Source organism: Hyperoodon ampullatus, assembly GCF_949752795.1.
Source record: "Hyperoodon ampullatus genome assembly, chromosome: 7".
Taxonomy (NCBI): Eukaryota; Metazoa; Chordata; class Mammalia; order Artiodactyla; family Ziphiidae; genus Hyperoodon; species Hyperoodon ampullatus.
In genome coordinates, this window is record NC_136920.1 from 72502485 (window position 1) to 72519411 (window position 16927).

The window sequence follows — 16927 nt, forward strand, 5'->3', positions numbered from 1 at the left end:
CTGGTATTTTTTATTTTTGTGGTTCTCTAGAGATTACAATATGTATCTTTCATTTATCACAGTCTACCATGAATTAATGTTTCACCACTTTAGGTAGAATACTTGTAACAGTCTGCTTTCATTTACTTCCTTCTTGTCCTTTGTACTATTATTGTCATACATTTTACTTCTACATGTGTTATAAACCCCACAATTCATTGACATTAATCTTGTTCTAAGTGCTCAGTTATCTCTTAAAGAAATTTAAAATAATTTAAAAAATATTTACCAACATATTTTCTACTTTTGGAGCTCTTCATTCCATGTGAATCTGAGTTTCCATCTTCCTGAAAAATTCCCTTTAACATTTCTTTTCAGTGCAATCTACTAGTTACTCTATGAGCCACCTGGGTAGGGAGGGTCAATGCCCATGTCCATGGTCTGTTCATTAGTATATATCTAGTGCCTACGGGACAACTGGCATCCAGCCTGGCTGGCGGGTGGGGGGCAGCATGTGGCTGGTAGAGCTGATCCTTGCTTCCTGATGTATGGCAGAGACTTCTGAGCTGGGCGACGTCTGTCTCTGGTTTTTCCAGTTACCGAGGTACCTCTGAACCCCACTGGGCAGCAGCAGGATGGTGGTGGGTACATGGTCACTCTCTTCCAGGGGGTAAATGCTGAGAGCCACTCCTGGGCATCCGTGTGGATACAGGGTCCTCCACAGGTGACAGAGATGGGAAGGGTGCTCTCCTGACCACCTGCTTGCTGTGTCCTTATAGCCTGCTCAGACACGGGGATGCCTGTTTCCTGCCAGAGGAGTGCCCATGCACTTGGAAGGGGAAGGAGTACTTCCCTGGGGACCAGGTCATGTCTCCCTGCCATTCCTGGTAAGTGAGGGCCCCATCCAGTCTCTGCTTTTTGCTGGGGGTGAGGATGGATATGGGATGCATGATCATGAGTACAATCTAGCATCCCCCCTTCAACCATGTTCATATTCATGTTGTGTGTTTCTGTGCTCTGTAGGGGTTTGTGTATATATACAAGTGTACACATAGAAAGAATTTTGGGGAGTGTTTTTGTGAGTATTTACACGAATGTGAGTTTGATCAAACATGTATATGAATGTGTGTAGATGTGTATTTGTAATCATGAGGATGTGTTTGCATATGTATATGGATGTGCAAGTGTGGGCACATGTCCAAAATGCATAGACTGCATATGTGAATGTGTATGCACATGCATATATATGAAAAGATGGGCATTCATAATCCTGAATATGTTAGTGAATACATACAGTTATGAATTTGTGTATGTATTTAGCTATATTTATATACATTTGTGTGCATCTCCATCCATTTAGTATGTGGGGACATGTATGTGCAAAGTGTGTGAATATGTGCATACACTGGGTGTGCATATTTGTATTTACATGTAAGTGAACAATATGTAAAATGTACCTTTGTGATTTCCTATGAATATGTATATGCTTATATGTGAGAGTAAGTTTATATGTGAATATATTTGCACACTGTATATCTGTTAATATAAGTATACATACGTGCGAGTGTGTGTACCTGGACTGAATTCTTTGAAAACAGGCTTGGGGCCAGTTCTGTAGAGCCTGCCCTGGGCCAAGCAGCAGGGAATGGAAGTGGGTAGAGACTCAACCTCCTAAATATCCTCTCAGGCTTCCACTGCTGCTGTGCCTAACTCACGTTAATTCACTTTCCAAAGGCTTGGCTCCTGGAAGTGTCTATGGTGACTCTTTTTTTAAGTAACTTGTTTTCCCACTCTCCACCTGTCCTCTGTTTCTGGGAGAGCTGAGCATCTCTCCCACCTTGTAACCACCTAAATCTTGAGGTTCCCCAATGACCCCCCCCACCCCTGGCAAAGGCCTTATAACTACCCCAACAGCTAATGAGGCCTTTCAACCCATGCCTTCCAGGCTGGGTGGCCTCTGTTGTGGCCTCCTTTGCCAGATGTCCTTTGTGTTCCTGGCACACAGAGGCATGTGGAGCCTCCCTGACATTCCCCCTGTGCCCTTGCACTCCTGCAGAGGGCCCGATCTGGGCTTTCCAGGGCTCTGAGAGTCCAAGGGCTCCTCCAGCCCTGATGTGTCTGCAGGATCAAGGTGGCCCTGCCACTGCCCCAGGGGGTCAGGGGACACATCAGGGACCCCTGAGCCCTGGCTCCTACAACTCTCTGGAAAATGGCCAAAGCACATCAGCTAGACTAGTGGGGCTAGGATGAAGAGGGGAAGGAAACAGGACAAGGACCCCTCAAAGAGGTCTGGCCAGCTCATACCAGTGGAGGTCTCCACCCATTGGAACCTATTCCTTCTTAGCCCCACATCACGTTCCAGTGACTGTCCAAGGGGTTGGGCTGGGCACAAGACCCTGTGTAAAGTAACTTCAGGTCAGGCTTGGTGTATTGATTCCTGGTCTGGTGTTTCGGAGATGGGTGTGTTCTGTATGAGCCCTTCCCAGCCACTCAGCTCCCCTGAACCCTTACGTCTCTTGTAGGCTGAGGAAGGTCTCCTAGACTTCGGGATTCATCTCACATGAATGAGTGTGTGCTCCATCTCTCTGTTCCCTTTTTATTGCAGAACTTCTCAAAACAGTTGTCTGTATTTGCTGCTTTCAATTCCTCTTCTCCCATTCTCCCTTCCATTCCACGAAAACTATCCCTACCAAGGTCACCGATAATCTCCATGGTGTTATATCCAGTGTTTATCGCTTGGTCCTCATCTTCCTAGACCTATTAGCAGCATTTGACACAGTCGGTCATTTGTTATCATTCTCTACCGTCATACCTTTCTTCACGTGACTCTGGGATTTCCCACCCTCTTGATTTTCCTCCTGCCTCTCTTGCTGCTCCTTCTCCAGTTCTTTTGTTGATTCTTCCTCTTCTCCAAATTCTTAATATTGAGTGCCCCGAGGGACCTCTTCTGTATTTATACTCATTCTGTTGGTGAACTCACCCCGTCTCATGGTGATAAGGCCTATCCATAGGCAGCTGACTCCCAAATTTCTACCCATAGTCCAAACCTTACTCCTGAACTCCAGACTCGCACATCTAACTACTCACTTGACATCACCACGTGTGTGTCTAATGGGCATGTCAAACACCGGCACGCCCAAAACTGAACACCTGATCTTCCCCCTCAGACCTGCTTCTCACTCAGCCTTTCCCATCCGGGTGGAGGAAGACTTCATTTTTCCAGTTGCTCAGGCCAGAACACCTGGAATCATCCTTGAGTTCTCTCTCTTACTACCTTCATCCAAGCTGTCTGAAAATCCTTTTGGTTCTACATTCAAAATAGATCCAGAATCTGGATCTCATTCCTGCACTGCTGTTACCCTGCTCTGAGCCACCATCATCTCTTTCCTAAGTTGCAGAAAAACCTCTCAATTGATCTTCCTGCTTCCACCCTCCAGTTTAGGCTCAGCACAGCGGCCAGAGTGGAACATAAATCATCCTGTTATCCCCGTGATTAAATCCTCCAAACACTCCTGGTCTCACTCCTACCATTCTTACAATGGCCTTCATGGACCTATGGGATCTGGACCTCTGTTACCTCCCTGAATTCCTCCTCTCCTCCTACACTCTCCATTCTAGCTGTGTTGTCTTCCTGAGGTTCTTCAGGACCTTTGCAAAGGCTGTACCCTCTGCCCAGGATGCTCTTCCTCCAGATGTCCATATACTTAATTTTCTCACCTCCATTAAGTCTCTGCTCACATGTTCCTCTGTCCACCTTATTTGAAATTACAACCCACCCCCACACACATTCCCAATCCCCTTTATCTTGCTTCTTTCCCCCCCCGCCACATAGCACTCATCACCTTCTTACCCACTCTATTACCTTCTCATGCTTACTTATTATTTAGTGTGTAGCTTCCTCCTCTAGAATATGAGCTTCACAAGGGCAGAGGTTTTTTGCTGTTTTGTTCACTGATGTATCTGAAACTCCTAGAATAATGCCTGGGATATGGTAGATGCTTATGAGTTGTTGAATGAATGAGTGAATGAATGAACGATTGGAGTGGTAAAGAGAGTGTGGACGTTGGAGTCAAATAGATCTGGATTCAGTCTTGGCTCTGTCATTTGTTGGCTTAACCTCTCTGAGCCCCAGTGTGTCCTACATAAAATGGGGACCCACCCTGCCACCCTTTGGACATCTGTTGGAGGTCAATGATGTTTGTTGACCTCTGGCCCAGGGGCACACAGAGGGCACTCAATGGGCACACAGTGGGTGCTCGATGGGCAGTGGCTCCATCTTGGATATTCAGGGTGGGGGCAGGGCATGCCCTGTCAGGGGTCTGGGCATGTGTGTTTCAGTGTGTGCCAGCGCGGCTCATTCCAGTGCGCCCTCCACCCCTGTGCCTCCACCTGCACCGCCTATGGCGACCGGCATTACCGCACGTTTGATGGGCTCCCATTTGACTTCGTGGGAGCATGCAAAGTGCACCTGGTCAAGGTTAGTGCCTGGGTGTGTACCAGCTGGCTCTACAGGGACCCAGAGCAGCTGGGTGGGAGGATCTAAACCCTGGTGTGTGGCAATTTAGAGACTCAAGGAAGTGCTAAGGAGCAAGATTGGGGCTGGACAGAGCCCACCAGTCTGCCTGTCCTCCTGCCGGTCACCATTATAGCCTTGCCCCCTTGGGTGCCAGTGGTTTTTCTGTCTGTAATAGTAAAAGCAAATGATTTCTGGGCTTTTATTATATCCCTGGTGGTCTACCAAGCCATTTTAAAGCATTATTTCACTTAACTCTTACAGCAAGACAGAGTTTATTGAGCCCATGTTATAGCTGGAGTAACCTGGGCTTAGGGAAGTTGGTATCTCACCTGAGACCACACAACTAGTCAGGGACAGAATTGGGGTCAGGTTGGAACCAAGAAATCTGACTGGAGAGTTGGTGTGCAGGCAGGATCCCCTCCAGAAGGAGAAAAGGGTACCAACAGGGCGAGTGGGAGAGTGCCTCAGACACATTCAGGGGCCTTGGTTTTGCTAAGGGCCTGTCCATCTCATTATATGATAGTAAAAGTAACAGTAATAATAGTAATAATGACAAACCTTTTATGGAATAAGTCCTATCTATGGGACAGGCACTGTACTAGGGTCTTTCGCATAATTTCAATAACTCCACAAGACAAAGATTATAGACCTTGTTTTATTTTTTAAATTTCAAAGGTTTTGCATGCTCTTCACTAACACTTAAAACAATATAGAAGCATATATTAAAAACAAATATTCCCCTTCACATCTCTTCTGTTCCTACTCCCTGCTGAATAAGCACTCATAACAGCTAGGTGTGAATCCTGCAAGATCATTTTCCATAAGACAGACAGACAGACACACACACACACACACACACACACACATTTTGTTTAATTTCTATGAATAGAATCCCGCAACTTGCTTTTATCACTTACTAGTATATTTTGGACATTATCTCATATAGTCAGTAAATTTTTCTTCTTCTTTTTGTAGAATTCCACAGAAAAGATGTACTCCAGTTTGTTTTGTAATTCGCCATTGATGGACATTTTGGTTGTTGTCAATATTTAAATGCTCAATGAATACTTGTGTGGATGTGTCTCTAGACGCTTAGAAGTAGAATTGCTATAAAAGTTATACGTTTAGAAATGTTGTCCAGTGCCTGCAAATTGCCCTCTAAAAAGGCTTACATTACCCTCATCAGTGTGTGTAAGACGGTGCCGCTTTCCCTACACCCCTGTGAACACCAGTCATCCCTATTATATATTCATTCATTCATTCATTCATCAGATACTTTTTGGAGAATCCCTACATGCTAAACACTGCACCAGGCACCCAAAACAAAACTGAGCTTCAGAGAACTGAAGTAAGTTGCCCAGAGTCACAGCTCATATGAAGCAGAAGTGGGTTGAAAACTATTTCAGAGTCGTGTCCCTCTACCCCATGCCTCTCAGCAGCATCTCTTCTCTCCCTGGTTTATTGCACTAACTTATTTCTCCTCAGAGCACATCAGATTTCAGCTTCTCTGTGATTGTAGAAAACGTAAACTGCTACAGCTCTGGCATCATCTGCAGGAAATTTATTTCTATCAACGTTGGGAACTCACTCATCATCTTTGATGACGACTCAGGAAATCCCGTAAGGCCTGGTGCAGGTGAAGGTTGTATGGACAATTTGCTGGTTAATAGTGGGCAGAAGAGGGCTAAGGACTGGTTTCCTTACCACAGCACTTTCTCTTGGAGCCACTGAGTCTGCAGCCCAGATTGAATTTCTTGGCCATGGCCAGGAGCCCAGAGGTCAATGTCAGGGCATGAGGGAGGCAGAGGAATTGGTGAACTCCTGGGGCCGGGCAGTGACTTGTAGCCAGGCCCAGCTGACCCAGGTGTTGGGGGACACTCTGGCCTCAGGAATGGCCACCTCTGTCCCCCTAGAGTCCGGAGAGCTTCCTGGATGAGAAGCAGGAGGTCCACACGTGGCGAGCAGGGTTTTTCACGCTGGTGCATTTCCCACGGGAACACATCACCCTCTTATGGGACCAGAGAACCACGGTGCACATTCAGGCGGGGCCACAGTGGCAGGTAGTCATGTGATCAGTGACCCTCATGGGCCCTGTGCTCCTTCCTAGAGCCAAGCCAACCCACTGGGTGTCCTTGCATGAGCTGTACCCTTGCCAAAGAGCCAGGAGCATCATGCCTGCTGTCCTATCTGCCCCACCCGACTCTGGGCCCCTTCTCCTCTGACTCTTCTCTCTCTGCACACTGTGACCCCAGTAGTTGCTTCTGGGCCCACGACAGACTCCAAGGCTTAGGGCGACCCCTCTGCCTTTGGCTCACCCTTGGAATGCCTGAAACTGACCATTCTCTCTTCTTTCAGGGCCAGCTGGCAGGACTCTGTGGGAACTTCGACTTAAAGACCATCAATGAGATGAGGACCCCAGAGAAGTTAGAGTTAACTAACTCCCAGGAGTTTGGTGGCAGTTGGGCTACAGTTGAGGTAAAACCTCTCCAAGCTGGCTCACTCCTCTCACCCAAATGGACCCTGGTCACACTGAGAGAAACTGGCCACAGGTCAGGGGAGAGGGACATTGGTGCAAGGCTGCTCCTGCAAACTCTCTCTCAGCTTCTGACCCAGCATCCTCAGCCCTGGACTCTGTCCTGTGGCCTGAGGACATGCACCATCCCATCTCACACATCAGACCCCAGACCAAGCCCTGGTAGGAGGGCTGAGGCTGGGAAGGAGACAAAGTTTCTGTCCTAGGAGAGATGACCACCTAGTAGGGAAGATGAGTCTTGTTGAAGCATTAACATCTTACCCATCTCTGTGCCCCCGGTGCCTGGCGATAGGTCTGGCACACAGGAGAGACCAAGAGAGACCCGCATGGGTTGGGGCAATTAGAGAAGTCTTCCTGAAGGTGGTGGCACTAGTGTGGTACTTAAAAGATAGACCATATTTGGATGGAAGAATGTATCAGAGAGAGGGAGGACAATATTAGCAGAGGCAGAAATGATGGGGGATGTCTCTGAGGTTTGGGAGATGTCTGAGGCTGCCAAGCTGTGAGTGATGGGGGAAACATCACTGAGCTGACAGCAGGAGATCTGGGTTCTTGTCTTATTCTTTTACTTAAAAAATTATTTTCTTTTGTTTTTCTTTTGTTTGTTTTAGTATTTGGGGTTCTTGTGTTAGCTCATCCAGTGACTTGCTGGGTGACCTTGAATAAGTCCCATCTTCTCTGTGGTCCTCTGTGAAGTGAAGGGGCTGGGAGAGGGATAGTGAATAGATTTCACTTCATGTGACAAATCTGATCAGTCAGATGAGGCTGCCTGGGCAGCTATGTTGAGAAATACCAGCACTTGTGTCAGGCTCAGCTGGAAGAACTGTGAGTGATTAGTTATGTCTGCCATGGGTGCTGCATTAGAGAGTGGTGATATGAGTGTTAGATATTTGCCTTTCCTGGACTGAGTGATCTTAGGTTCCTAGTCCTCTGTTGGGGAGTAGGTGGAGATAAGTCTATGTAGACTGGTATCAGGGGAGCAGTTAGTCATGGCCTGGAGCTAAATGTAATCCTGAGGTGGGGCAAGGCTGTTCTCACAGCCTCAGAAAAGTATGCTCTAACCCATTCCATTTTAGAGAAGCTGAGGGAGTGACTAACCTTTATTGCTTCCCTCCTCTCACCCTTCACCGTCATTTCTCTCTCAATAATCCCCTTGGGCATACCCTGGGGGGCTCTAGTGACAATGTAGGCCAGGGGTGGAGGTTCAGCAGACCTCAGGGAAATCTGTATTAGTTTTCTATGGCTGTGTAACACCATAACTGCAGACTTAGTAGTATCCAACCACACACGTGTATTATCTCACAGTTTCTGTGGGTCAGGAGTCAGGACACAGCTTGATTCAGTTCTCTGCATACAGTATCACAGGCTGCAGCCAAGGTGTCAGCCAGGGCTGGGCTCTCATCTGAAGGTTCGACTGGAGAGGGATCTGTTTCTCTGACTACTCATGTGGTGTTGACAGACATTCCTTGTAGTCATAGAACTGAGAGCTTTAGTTTTTTTGCGAGCTGTTGGCCCAGGACGACCCTCAGCTCCTAGAGACCACCCACCATTCCTGCCACGTGCCATTCACAGCCAGCAAGGGAGAGACTCCAGCCAGATGGGCTCTGCACTCTTATGTAACATGATAATGCAGTCACTGGCACATAACCACATCCATGTGTCACCTTTGCTGTCTTTTGTCGACTTGTCAGTTTGGTCCCTCCCACATTCAAGGGCAGGGGATTATACAAGGATATGAACACAGGAGGCCGGGATCAAGGGAGCCACTCTAAGAGTCTCCACCACATCAGGCAACAGGGATTTGAGGGGTAGGGAGATCGACAGCGCTGCCTTTGCCCCCTCAGTGCCCAGACACCCTCGACCCCCGAGACACATGTGTCCTGAATCCTCTCCGAGAACCCTTTGCCAAAAAGGAGTGCAGCATCCTGCTCAGTGAGGTGTTTGAGACCTGCCACCCTGTGGTGAGTGGAATCCAGGCTTGGCTACTACTGGGCCCCCTTCCCACCTCCCTGGAATCCCTTCTGCTCTCAGACCCTCCATGCCTTGGAGAGACACCTCAGGTCTAGAGGAAAGATTGACCTCTGCCATTCCCTTGCCTCTGGTCTGCTTGGATGAGTCTGCCCTGTTTCCCTGGGACAGACACAGTCAAACAGCTTCTGTGCCCTTTTCAAGCCTATCTCAATCTGGCTCTTCCTCCCAATCAGGAAGTTCTTCTGAATGGTGAACACAGACCCCTCATGCTGTGGCATCAGCCCTCAGTGGAGACAGAGGAGAGCTGGTGCTCAGCTCTGCATGGCCCCCACCAGGACCTCGAAGGCTGCCGTCAGATGGGCTTTGGCTGTCTCTGGCCCTGGCTGGGGGTTCACACCCCACGTCTGTTTCTCAGCCACACCCTAAGCCCCTGGATCCAATAGCCTAGGCCCGAGGAAGGAGAAAGCTTAGTTCTCAAAAGCAGGGTCTACCTGGATCGTGGAGTTAACGTTTCCCTCTCAGCTGCCTGCCTTTCTGCCCTCACCCCACATGGGCAGCTCGCCCCATCCTGTGGTCCCTTTACATTTATGCTGCTCCCTGAGGCTGAGTGGCATCAGCCCAGAAGCTGAAGGGCTAACATTCAGGGTCTGTCCTCTGACATCTGACTTCTGACCTCCTCTAGGTCGATGTCACTTGGTTTTACTCAAACTGCCTGACAGACACGTGTGGGTGCAGCCGGGGCGGTGACTGTGAGTGCTTCTGTGCCAGCGTGTCTGCCTATGCCCACCAGTGCTGCCAGCATGGGGTGGCCGTCGATTGGAGGACCCCGCGCCTTTGCCGTGAGTGGCCAGACCAGTCATCCGAGGGGGAGAGTGGGGCCCCTTCTGTGGGCAGGCCTGTGGGGTCCCATCTCTCTGGCTGTGCTTATCATTCATTGAATTCTTATAACTACCCTGTGAAGTAGGACTGTTTATTCCTGTTTTACAGTTGGAGAAATGGGCTAGAAAACGATTAAGTAACATGCCCAAGGTCACACAGGTTGGTGGAGGAGCCAGGGCTTATCTCCATTGCAGATGGTCTGGCTGCAAACCCATGCTCTTAACCACTTTACCAGAGGAGTCAGGAGCTCTGGGTCTGGAACCCAGAGCTGCCATTTGCAAGCTGTGTGACCTCAAACAAGTGCCCCAACCTCTCTGGGGCTCCATTTTCTCATCTGAAAAATAGAAATAGACCTGTCCCACCAGGTTTATTGTGAGGGTCAAACGAGATAGTGAATGTGAAAGCCCTTTGTCAGGTGAGACTCATGGGGCCCATCAGAGGCACCACAAGATAGCAGTTTTTCTGGAGCACTGGTGGTCTGCAAATGCTTTTGGTTGTACACTCCTATCGAGTAAAAACATTTTGAGCACACATAACATGCCTATATATATATATATATATATATATATATATATATATATATATATACACACACACACACACATAAGCATAGATGCATGTACGTATATATGTACTATTAGTAGTGTAAATGTATGTCACAAAACAGATACAAAAGTAAATATTTAAAAGATGAAATAAAATTCATAGAAATTTAAATGATTAATTAATTGATTATTATTTGTTTCTGCATACCAAAGATCTTCCTGGTGCAAGACGCCTCACTTTGTGGTGCAGTGGTTATTATACAGGGGCCACACTTCCTGGGGCCACACTGTCTGGGTTCAGCCTCCAGTTCCACCAGGCAGGGTGACCTGAGGCATGTTCCTTATACTCTGACTAGTAATTGAGGGTTAAGAGAACTGTACCTTCCTTGCAGGGAGCTGTGAGATTTACATGAGAAAATGCAGGTAAAACACTTGGCACAGTGCTTGTGCTAGAGCCGAGGTTGCTGTCATTTTTCGTGGGGACATGGGTGCTGGCACGAGAGCCCCAGGTAGGATGACCTCAGGAAGAAGATGGAGCAGAATCTGCCTGTGGCTTCCTTTTTCTTTGCCCATTTTACCGTGAGCCTCTTCTGTCACAGAAGCCTTGGGTCCTCATGCAGTCTGCTTCTCCTTCTACTTCTCTGATAAAAATCCTTCAGGAAGGAGAAGGGAACACACGTTTACTGAGAATCCACTGTGTGCCAGGCCCTGTGCCTTCTGTGCATTAACTCACTTAATATTCAGGCCTAGGGTGAAGCAAGTGAGGCCAGTTCCTGGAGCACAAGATTTAAGGGGGTACCAAAAAAGGCAATATTTTAAGGCAATATTTAAAAAAAATCAAAACGAATGCAAAAACATCTCTGATGAACAAAATATCAATTTTAAGTAACGACAGCCTCAATATTATTGATTTTTCCTTTTGCCTCAGGCTCCAGTATGGCTCAGCAAGGTGCTGTCCCTGATCTTGTCTATTTTAAAATTTTGATATTTTGTTCATCATGGATATTTTGCATTAATTTTGCAATTAAAAAATTGTATTAAAAATTACATATCCTGATTACTGAGATTTTTGAGGTCCCCTTAAATTTTGCACCTGAGGTGAGCACTTGCCTTACCCCAGTCCAGGCCTCACAAGTCTATGGGGCAGATACCAGTGGTAGTCCCCGTTCTACAGAGGAGGGCACTAAATTTCAGAGAGGTTGAGAAACTTGTCTAAGTATGCACAGCTGATGAGTGAGAGAGATGGGATTTCAGTCCAGGTTTGCAGGTCTCTAGAGAGCTGGCTCTTGACGACTTCTCTGGGCGACCTCCCATTAACCTGATACACACTTGAAACCAGTTACGTGGAGATCTTTTAATTTTCGAGTTCAATCTTCTGAGTCCACAAGTGAGGAAAAGCACATACTTACCCATAGCCACATGGTGGGTCAGTCTACTGATTCCTGGTGCTGTTTCCAGAGGGCAATGCCAAATGGAAAGGAATAGTGTTCATCATGGGGCTTGGGGGTGTGGGGTGGAGTTGGTGGCTGTCTTCAGACCATGCCTGTGAGTGAGGGAGACCCCTCCTCAGCCTTTGTCCCAGACCTACTCGGTCAACTGGCTTCTCATGGTCTTGCTCCTGACTTCAGGTGCCCCCTGCAAAGTCCCCAGCTTATCCCAGCGGACTAAGGAATCCGTGGCCTACGTGCCGGGGGAACAAGCTGTGGTGCTGTGCTGCGCCACTAGGGGGCGTATGGAGCACATACTTGGAGGAGCTTATCAAAACCTGATGGAGATTGCACCCAGGGGCCTGAAAAAGGCTTGGATTCTGGAGGCCCTGGGTCCCTTCCTACTCAAGGCTGTTGAAAGACCGACTTCTATCTTGTGCTTGCATTCCTCCAGGACCTTCCACAACATTTCCGATTGGAGCTTCCATTCCTTGGTTCAATTCTTGCCCTTTGAGGTCACACAAAACATACCCTTCTGTCCCAGCATTCATTCATTCATTCATTTGGTACACGCCGAATGCCTACTCTGGGCCAGGCTTTGAGCTTTGTGTTAGGGGCACAGAGAGGGAGCCATTGTATTTCCTACCCCTTAAGATATCTGGATCTAATGACCGTGTCTGAATCTTGGCGTTTGGGAGACAGGCCAGGTCCAGCCCTTGGGGAAGGAGAGAGAGCTGGGATGGGGCTTTGGCCCTGCGCATCTGTTCCAGGCTTCTCAAGAAGTCTCTGTTCTCTCTCTTTCAGCATATGACTGTGACTTCTTTAACAAAGGTAAGCTCATCCTCCCCAGGTGGAGCCTTGAAAGCTGGGGCACTGCCATCCCTGCCCTGGGGCCACAATAGCAGCAGCCATCCTGAGGCCCTGCTGGCCCTGGAGGAGCAGGAAGACTCTGTCATGCAGACAGAGCCCTGACAGTGCAGGGCCCAGGAATGCCCCGGAACTCTGTCTCCAGCAGCTCCTGCAGCCTCTGTCCAGAGCCCAGGCCAGGCTAGCTTCCCGGGGATGTGCTCATGCGGGGCAGCTTCACCAGGAAGTGAAAACCCCATTTGCACCAACGTGCTGCCCCATAGCTTTCATAATATAGCTCATCAGGCCCACAGGACATTGTCCTGGGCTTCCTGAAGTTTTGAGTTGGCAAAGGCAAATGCAAACTGCTCTTCCTTTGCTGGGGCGAAACTTACAGTCTGGCACAGCCTGTCAGATTCATCTTTAAGTTTAGCCAGTGTTGCAGGGCACCAGGATATGCTCCAGCTTCTGCATGAACCAGGTCATGACTAAAGGCCCCAGGGAGGTTAATGACCAGTGTTAGAATCCATGAGTCAATTTAATCACTGGGGTTGGGTGGGATTGGAGGGCTGCCCAGGAGTAGTTTTCAGTGCTGATCTTTGTGCGGTGGGGCCAGGTTGGCAGAATTAGATAGTCATCAAGTCCTGGTGCCATTCACCTTTGACCTCTGAGGTCCCCTCTGCCCCCGCTTCCAGGCACCATCCTGCCAGGAGCAGGCCTGTACAGGTAAAGGCCCAAGGCTCCGTCCTCAAATAACTGCATTATCAGATTTGGTTTGAGAAACGTCCTCTGGTGAGAGTATAGTGGGTGAAATAGTGGGGGGACTGACTAGAGAGATAAGGATGCCAGTTAGGGGGTCCGTGAGATGAGGGCTGGACCAGGGTACAACATGATCATTCACAGTGCCTGCAGTCCCACCAAAATGCTAGCTTCAAGGGGGCTCCTGATGGCCCAAACCTTTAACCCCTGAAGGCAGGAATCTGCAATGGGAGGATTGCAGTCCCTGCACAGGCGGGGTCTGTCTGACACCAGGCAAGACATTTCAGCAAGACAGCTCTGAGCAGAGTTTTCTCCCTTCTGTGGCATTTTGGGTGGCAGTAACTGGCAAAGGACAAGCTGTTTCTAGCATCCTGCACCCGCCCACCCACCCACCCACCCATTCTTACTCTGCTCTTCTACCAACATTTTCTTTGGTCCAGGCCTTTGCCGGGTGCTGGGGATTCACCAGTTAATGAGACCTGTCCCAGTGGCTCTCTGGAGCCGGTCCACCCTGGCTTTCTAGAACCCACTGTGTGTTCTTCACTCCACATTCAATCGGTAGTTTGAAGTTACCGCTGGTGGGAGTATTTATTCATGGAAATCAGCAAACATTACCAAATGGGGTTTTGTTTGCTTGTTCATTTTGTGAGAGCTGATGCTTAAGCCAGCACAACACTGCCTGTGTCCTGTCTGGTAGGGAAGACAGATGTGGACCCCCGATCGAGACCCTCCTCATAAGCTGTGACCAGCATGAGCCATGCTCCGAGACCGCTGGAGCACAGGGGAGGGAGGACGCTTGCGTGTGGTAGGAGAGGGTGCCGGGAGAGCTTCACCAAGAAGGTGACATTTGAGCTGGGCCCCAGAGATTGAGGAGGCGTTGGCCCCGGGCACAGAACGGCAGGGGGGGGACTGTGCTGAGTGGGTGGGACAGCGCGAGTGAGACAGGAGGTAGGACACCACACAGCTCTTACAAGGAAGAGCGAGAGAAATTCAGTGTGGCAGGGGCCGGGGTTGGGGCGTGAAGGGCCCCTGAATCAAGCTGGGCTCTTGGAGTCTATCCTGAGGACAAAGGGGAGCCACTGAGGAGTCGCCGAATGGAGTGTGGCTAGGAGGGTGACTGGAGGGCGGGCCACACCAGAGGCTGGGAGGTCAGTTATGAGGCTGTTGCAGTGGTCTAGGAAACCCATGCCCCTGTCCAGCTTACTGACAACCGACCACCGCAGGAACCCAAGAGACGCAGAGGTGACACGTGTTTGAAATAAATAGATAAACACTAATGCTGAGCCCAAGCCTTCCTGGCCTTTACCCTTCAGACCTCAGATGGGTAGAGACCAGGTCTGGCATCTTCTCCCAGAGGCGACTCTGAATAGCGCAGCAGCTGGTATGGTAGAGTCTTAGGCAGGGGGAAAGGCCCATGGAGAGACGTTTGGGGGACCCAGATGCCCCCCAGGGGTGGCCCAGATGCCCCCAGGGGTGGCTTGTTTCCAGGCTTCCTGTGAAGTGATTTAGGTGCTGTGCAGAGGGTCAGTTCCCATCAGGGGCTGGCAGCCTGGGGATCCCGTCCCTTCCTTTTCATGGAAATCAAGGTCCCCGGGGCCTGGGGTGAAGGACGTGACCAAGGGGAGCTCTTTAGCATCCTCTCTCCTCCCGCTTCCGGCAGGGCTGGGCAGGTAGTGATGGGAGGCGGGCAAAGTCCCAGGGCAGCAGAGCTATGACTGGGCCTCCTCTCTCCAGCACTAGGTAAGGGCCCCTACCAGCTGGCCAGCTTGGCAGCCAGTGGTGCCCTGGTGGCCATGAAGGTGGCAGGCGGTGCCATAGTCCTAGTGAGAGCAGAGGACGTGGCGCCGGGGGACATTGTGAACTTCCTGCTGACGGCTGCCCTGTACAAGGCCAAGGCCCACGGTAAGGCCCACCCTCTGGCCCCACTCTAGCACTTGGTGGAGGGAAGCAGGTGCTGGAGGAGGGGAGGATGCTATGACCCTAAGCCAGCTATAGTAGCTGGAGAAATGTGGGGCTCCAACAGTCACCCCTTTCCCAGTTGAGACAGGGTTCTGGGTCAGCCTCTTAGCTTCTTTCAAGAAACACCTTCTATGTTCTTCTTGAAAAAACCAGAGAGGCCAAGGTCCAGATGTACCTTTGGACCTTGCTTCACACAGCAGCTGTATTCCAGAAAAGCTGGGCGGCAATAACTACTACTTCCCATCCCTCCCCCTAAATTTCCTTCTTATTCTCCCTCTTCCTACCCAACCCCCCCCCAACTTCCGCTCTCTATTTTTAAGACTAGATAGACTGTAAATACCAGAGGGGAACTGGCTGATATATTAACTCCATTGGGACCTTCTCCTGTGAATGGAGGAGTGGGCTCTTGATTTGCTCAGGTTATGGTCCTGAGTTCTGGGCTGGTGGGTTACACAGACTGAGGCACACCTGGAACCAGCCAGCCTCCTGGGTCTCAGACCGCCAGCAGACCTAAAGGGCTTAGCTGTAGTGGGCACCATCTTCTCTTCAGAGTTCAGTAGTGCCTGAGGGGTGGCAGGACCTTGCCCGGTGGGGAGTGACCGCCCGTGGCGTTTGTGTTGGGTGCTGGGCCAGCCAAGGCCTCAGTTCACCAGTGCTAGGAAGCCTTCTCTTCTGTGGCCATTTGTGTGTGTCCCAGTGTGTGGTCACTGTGATCACTGATCAGGGTTTCTTCCTGCAAATCCTGTTGGTCCCACTAGTCAGTATCTCCCTAATCACAGGGATGGTCCATGAAGCCAGTCCCAGCATCGACCGTAATCTTGAACCAGCACACATCTCAGAGAGTTCATTCCAACCTAAGAATTATTCTCAGATTCTCAGGTCTGTGGTTTATCTAGTTATGAGGATCGTCCTCTCCTTCTCTCTCTCTCTTCCTCCCCTCCTCCTCCCCTTCCTCTCTCTTTGCCTCCCTCTCTTTCACTGAGCCCTGTTCCCATGCCAGGCACCAAGCTGGGCACTGGGGAATCAGTGGCATCAGAGACACGACCCCTGCCCACCGGAAGTCCACAGTCCCATCCAGGGGAAAGACACGTCAAAGACGTGTGGGAAGGAGGAGCCCCTAACTCAGTCTTGGGGAGTCAGGAGAGGCTTCTTAGAATAAGTGTTGTCCCTTGAAGGGTTGAAAGGAGCCAGGAAGGGACTTGTAAGCCAAGCTCAGGAGGTGGATCTTTATCCTGAGGGCAGTGGGGAGCCATGGAAGGGCTTTAAGGAGGGGAGGGACACCCCAGGCACAGCTAAGGGGATGTCCATGGTGGGGTGAGCCGGGAGTACAGTAGGAGGTGCCAGGAGGAATCACGTCACTGCACGAGGAAACTTGGGAGTGAGGAGCCAGGGACTGGGCCACAGGAGGGCCAGGAGCATCCCCACTGCCCCAAAGGGGAACACTTCCTCCCTAGACGTTCCCGACCCCCAGATCTGTGTGGTCCTGCTTGAAGAAGGAAGGGTGTCTTATAAC

The 16927-nt window shown here is 49.9% G+C and overlaps 1 protein-coding gene across 1 annotated transcript in view; it reads left to right on the forward strand.

The window, feature by feature from the left end:
• The window catches only part of OTOG (otogelin), a gene marked incomplete at both ends in the record, with an annotated part of 86122 nt that overhangs the window by 38518 nt on the left and 30677 nt on the right, over positions 1–16927 (forward strand). The window contains 9 exons of the mRNA XM_079709280.1: positions 759–866; positions 4318–4456; positions 5981–6115; positions 6409–6555; positions 6851–6970; positions 8873–8989; positions 9682–9838; positions 12655–12681; positions 15190–15357. Of these exons, the coding sequence (XP_079565406.1) occupies positions 759–866; positions 4318–4456; positions 5981–6115; positions 6409–6555; positions 6851–6970; positions 8873–8989; positions 9682–9838; positions 12655–12681; positions 15190–15357 (1118 nt within the window). The remainder of the gene's footprint in view (positions 1–758; positions 867–4317; positions 4457–5980; positions 6116–6408; positions 6556–6850; positions 6971–8872; positions 8990–9681; positions 9839–12654; positions 12682–15189; positions 15358–16927) is intronic.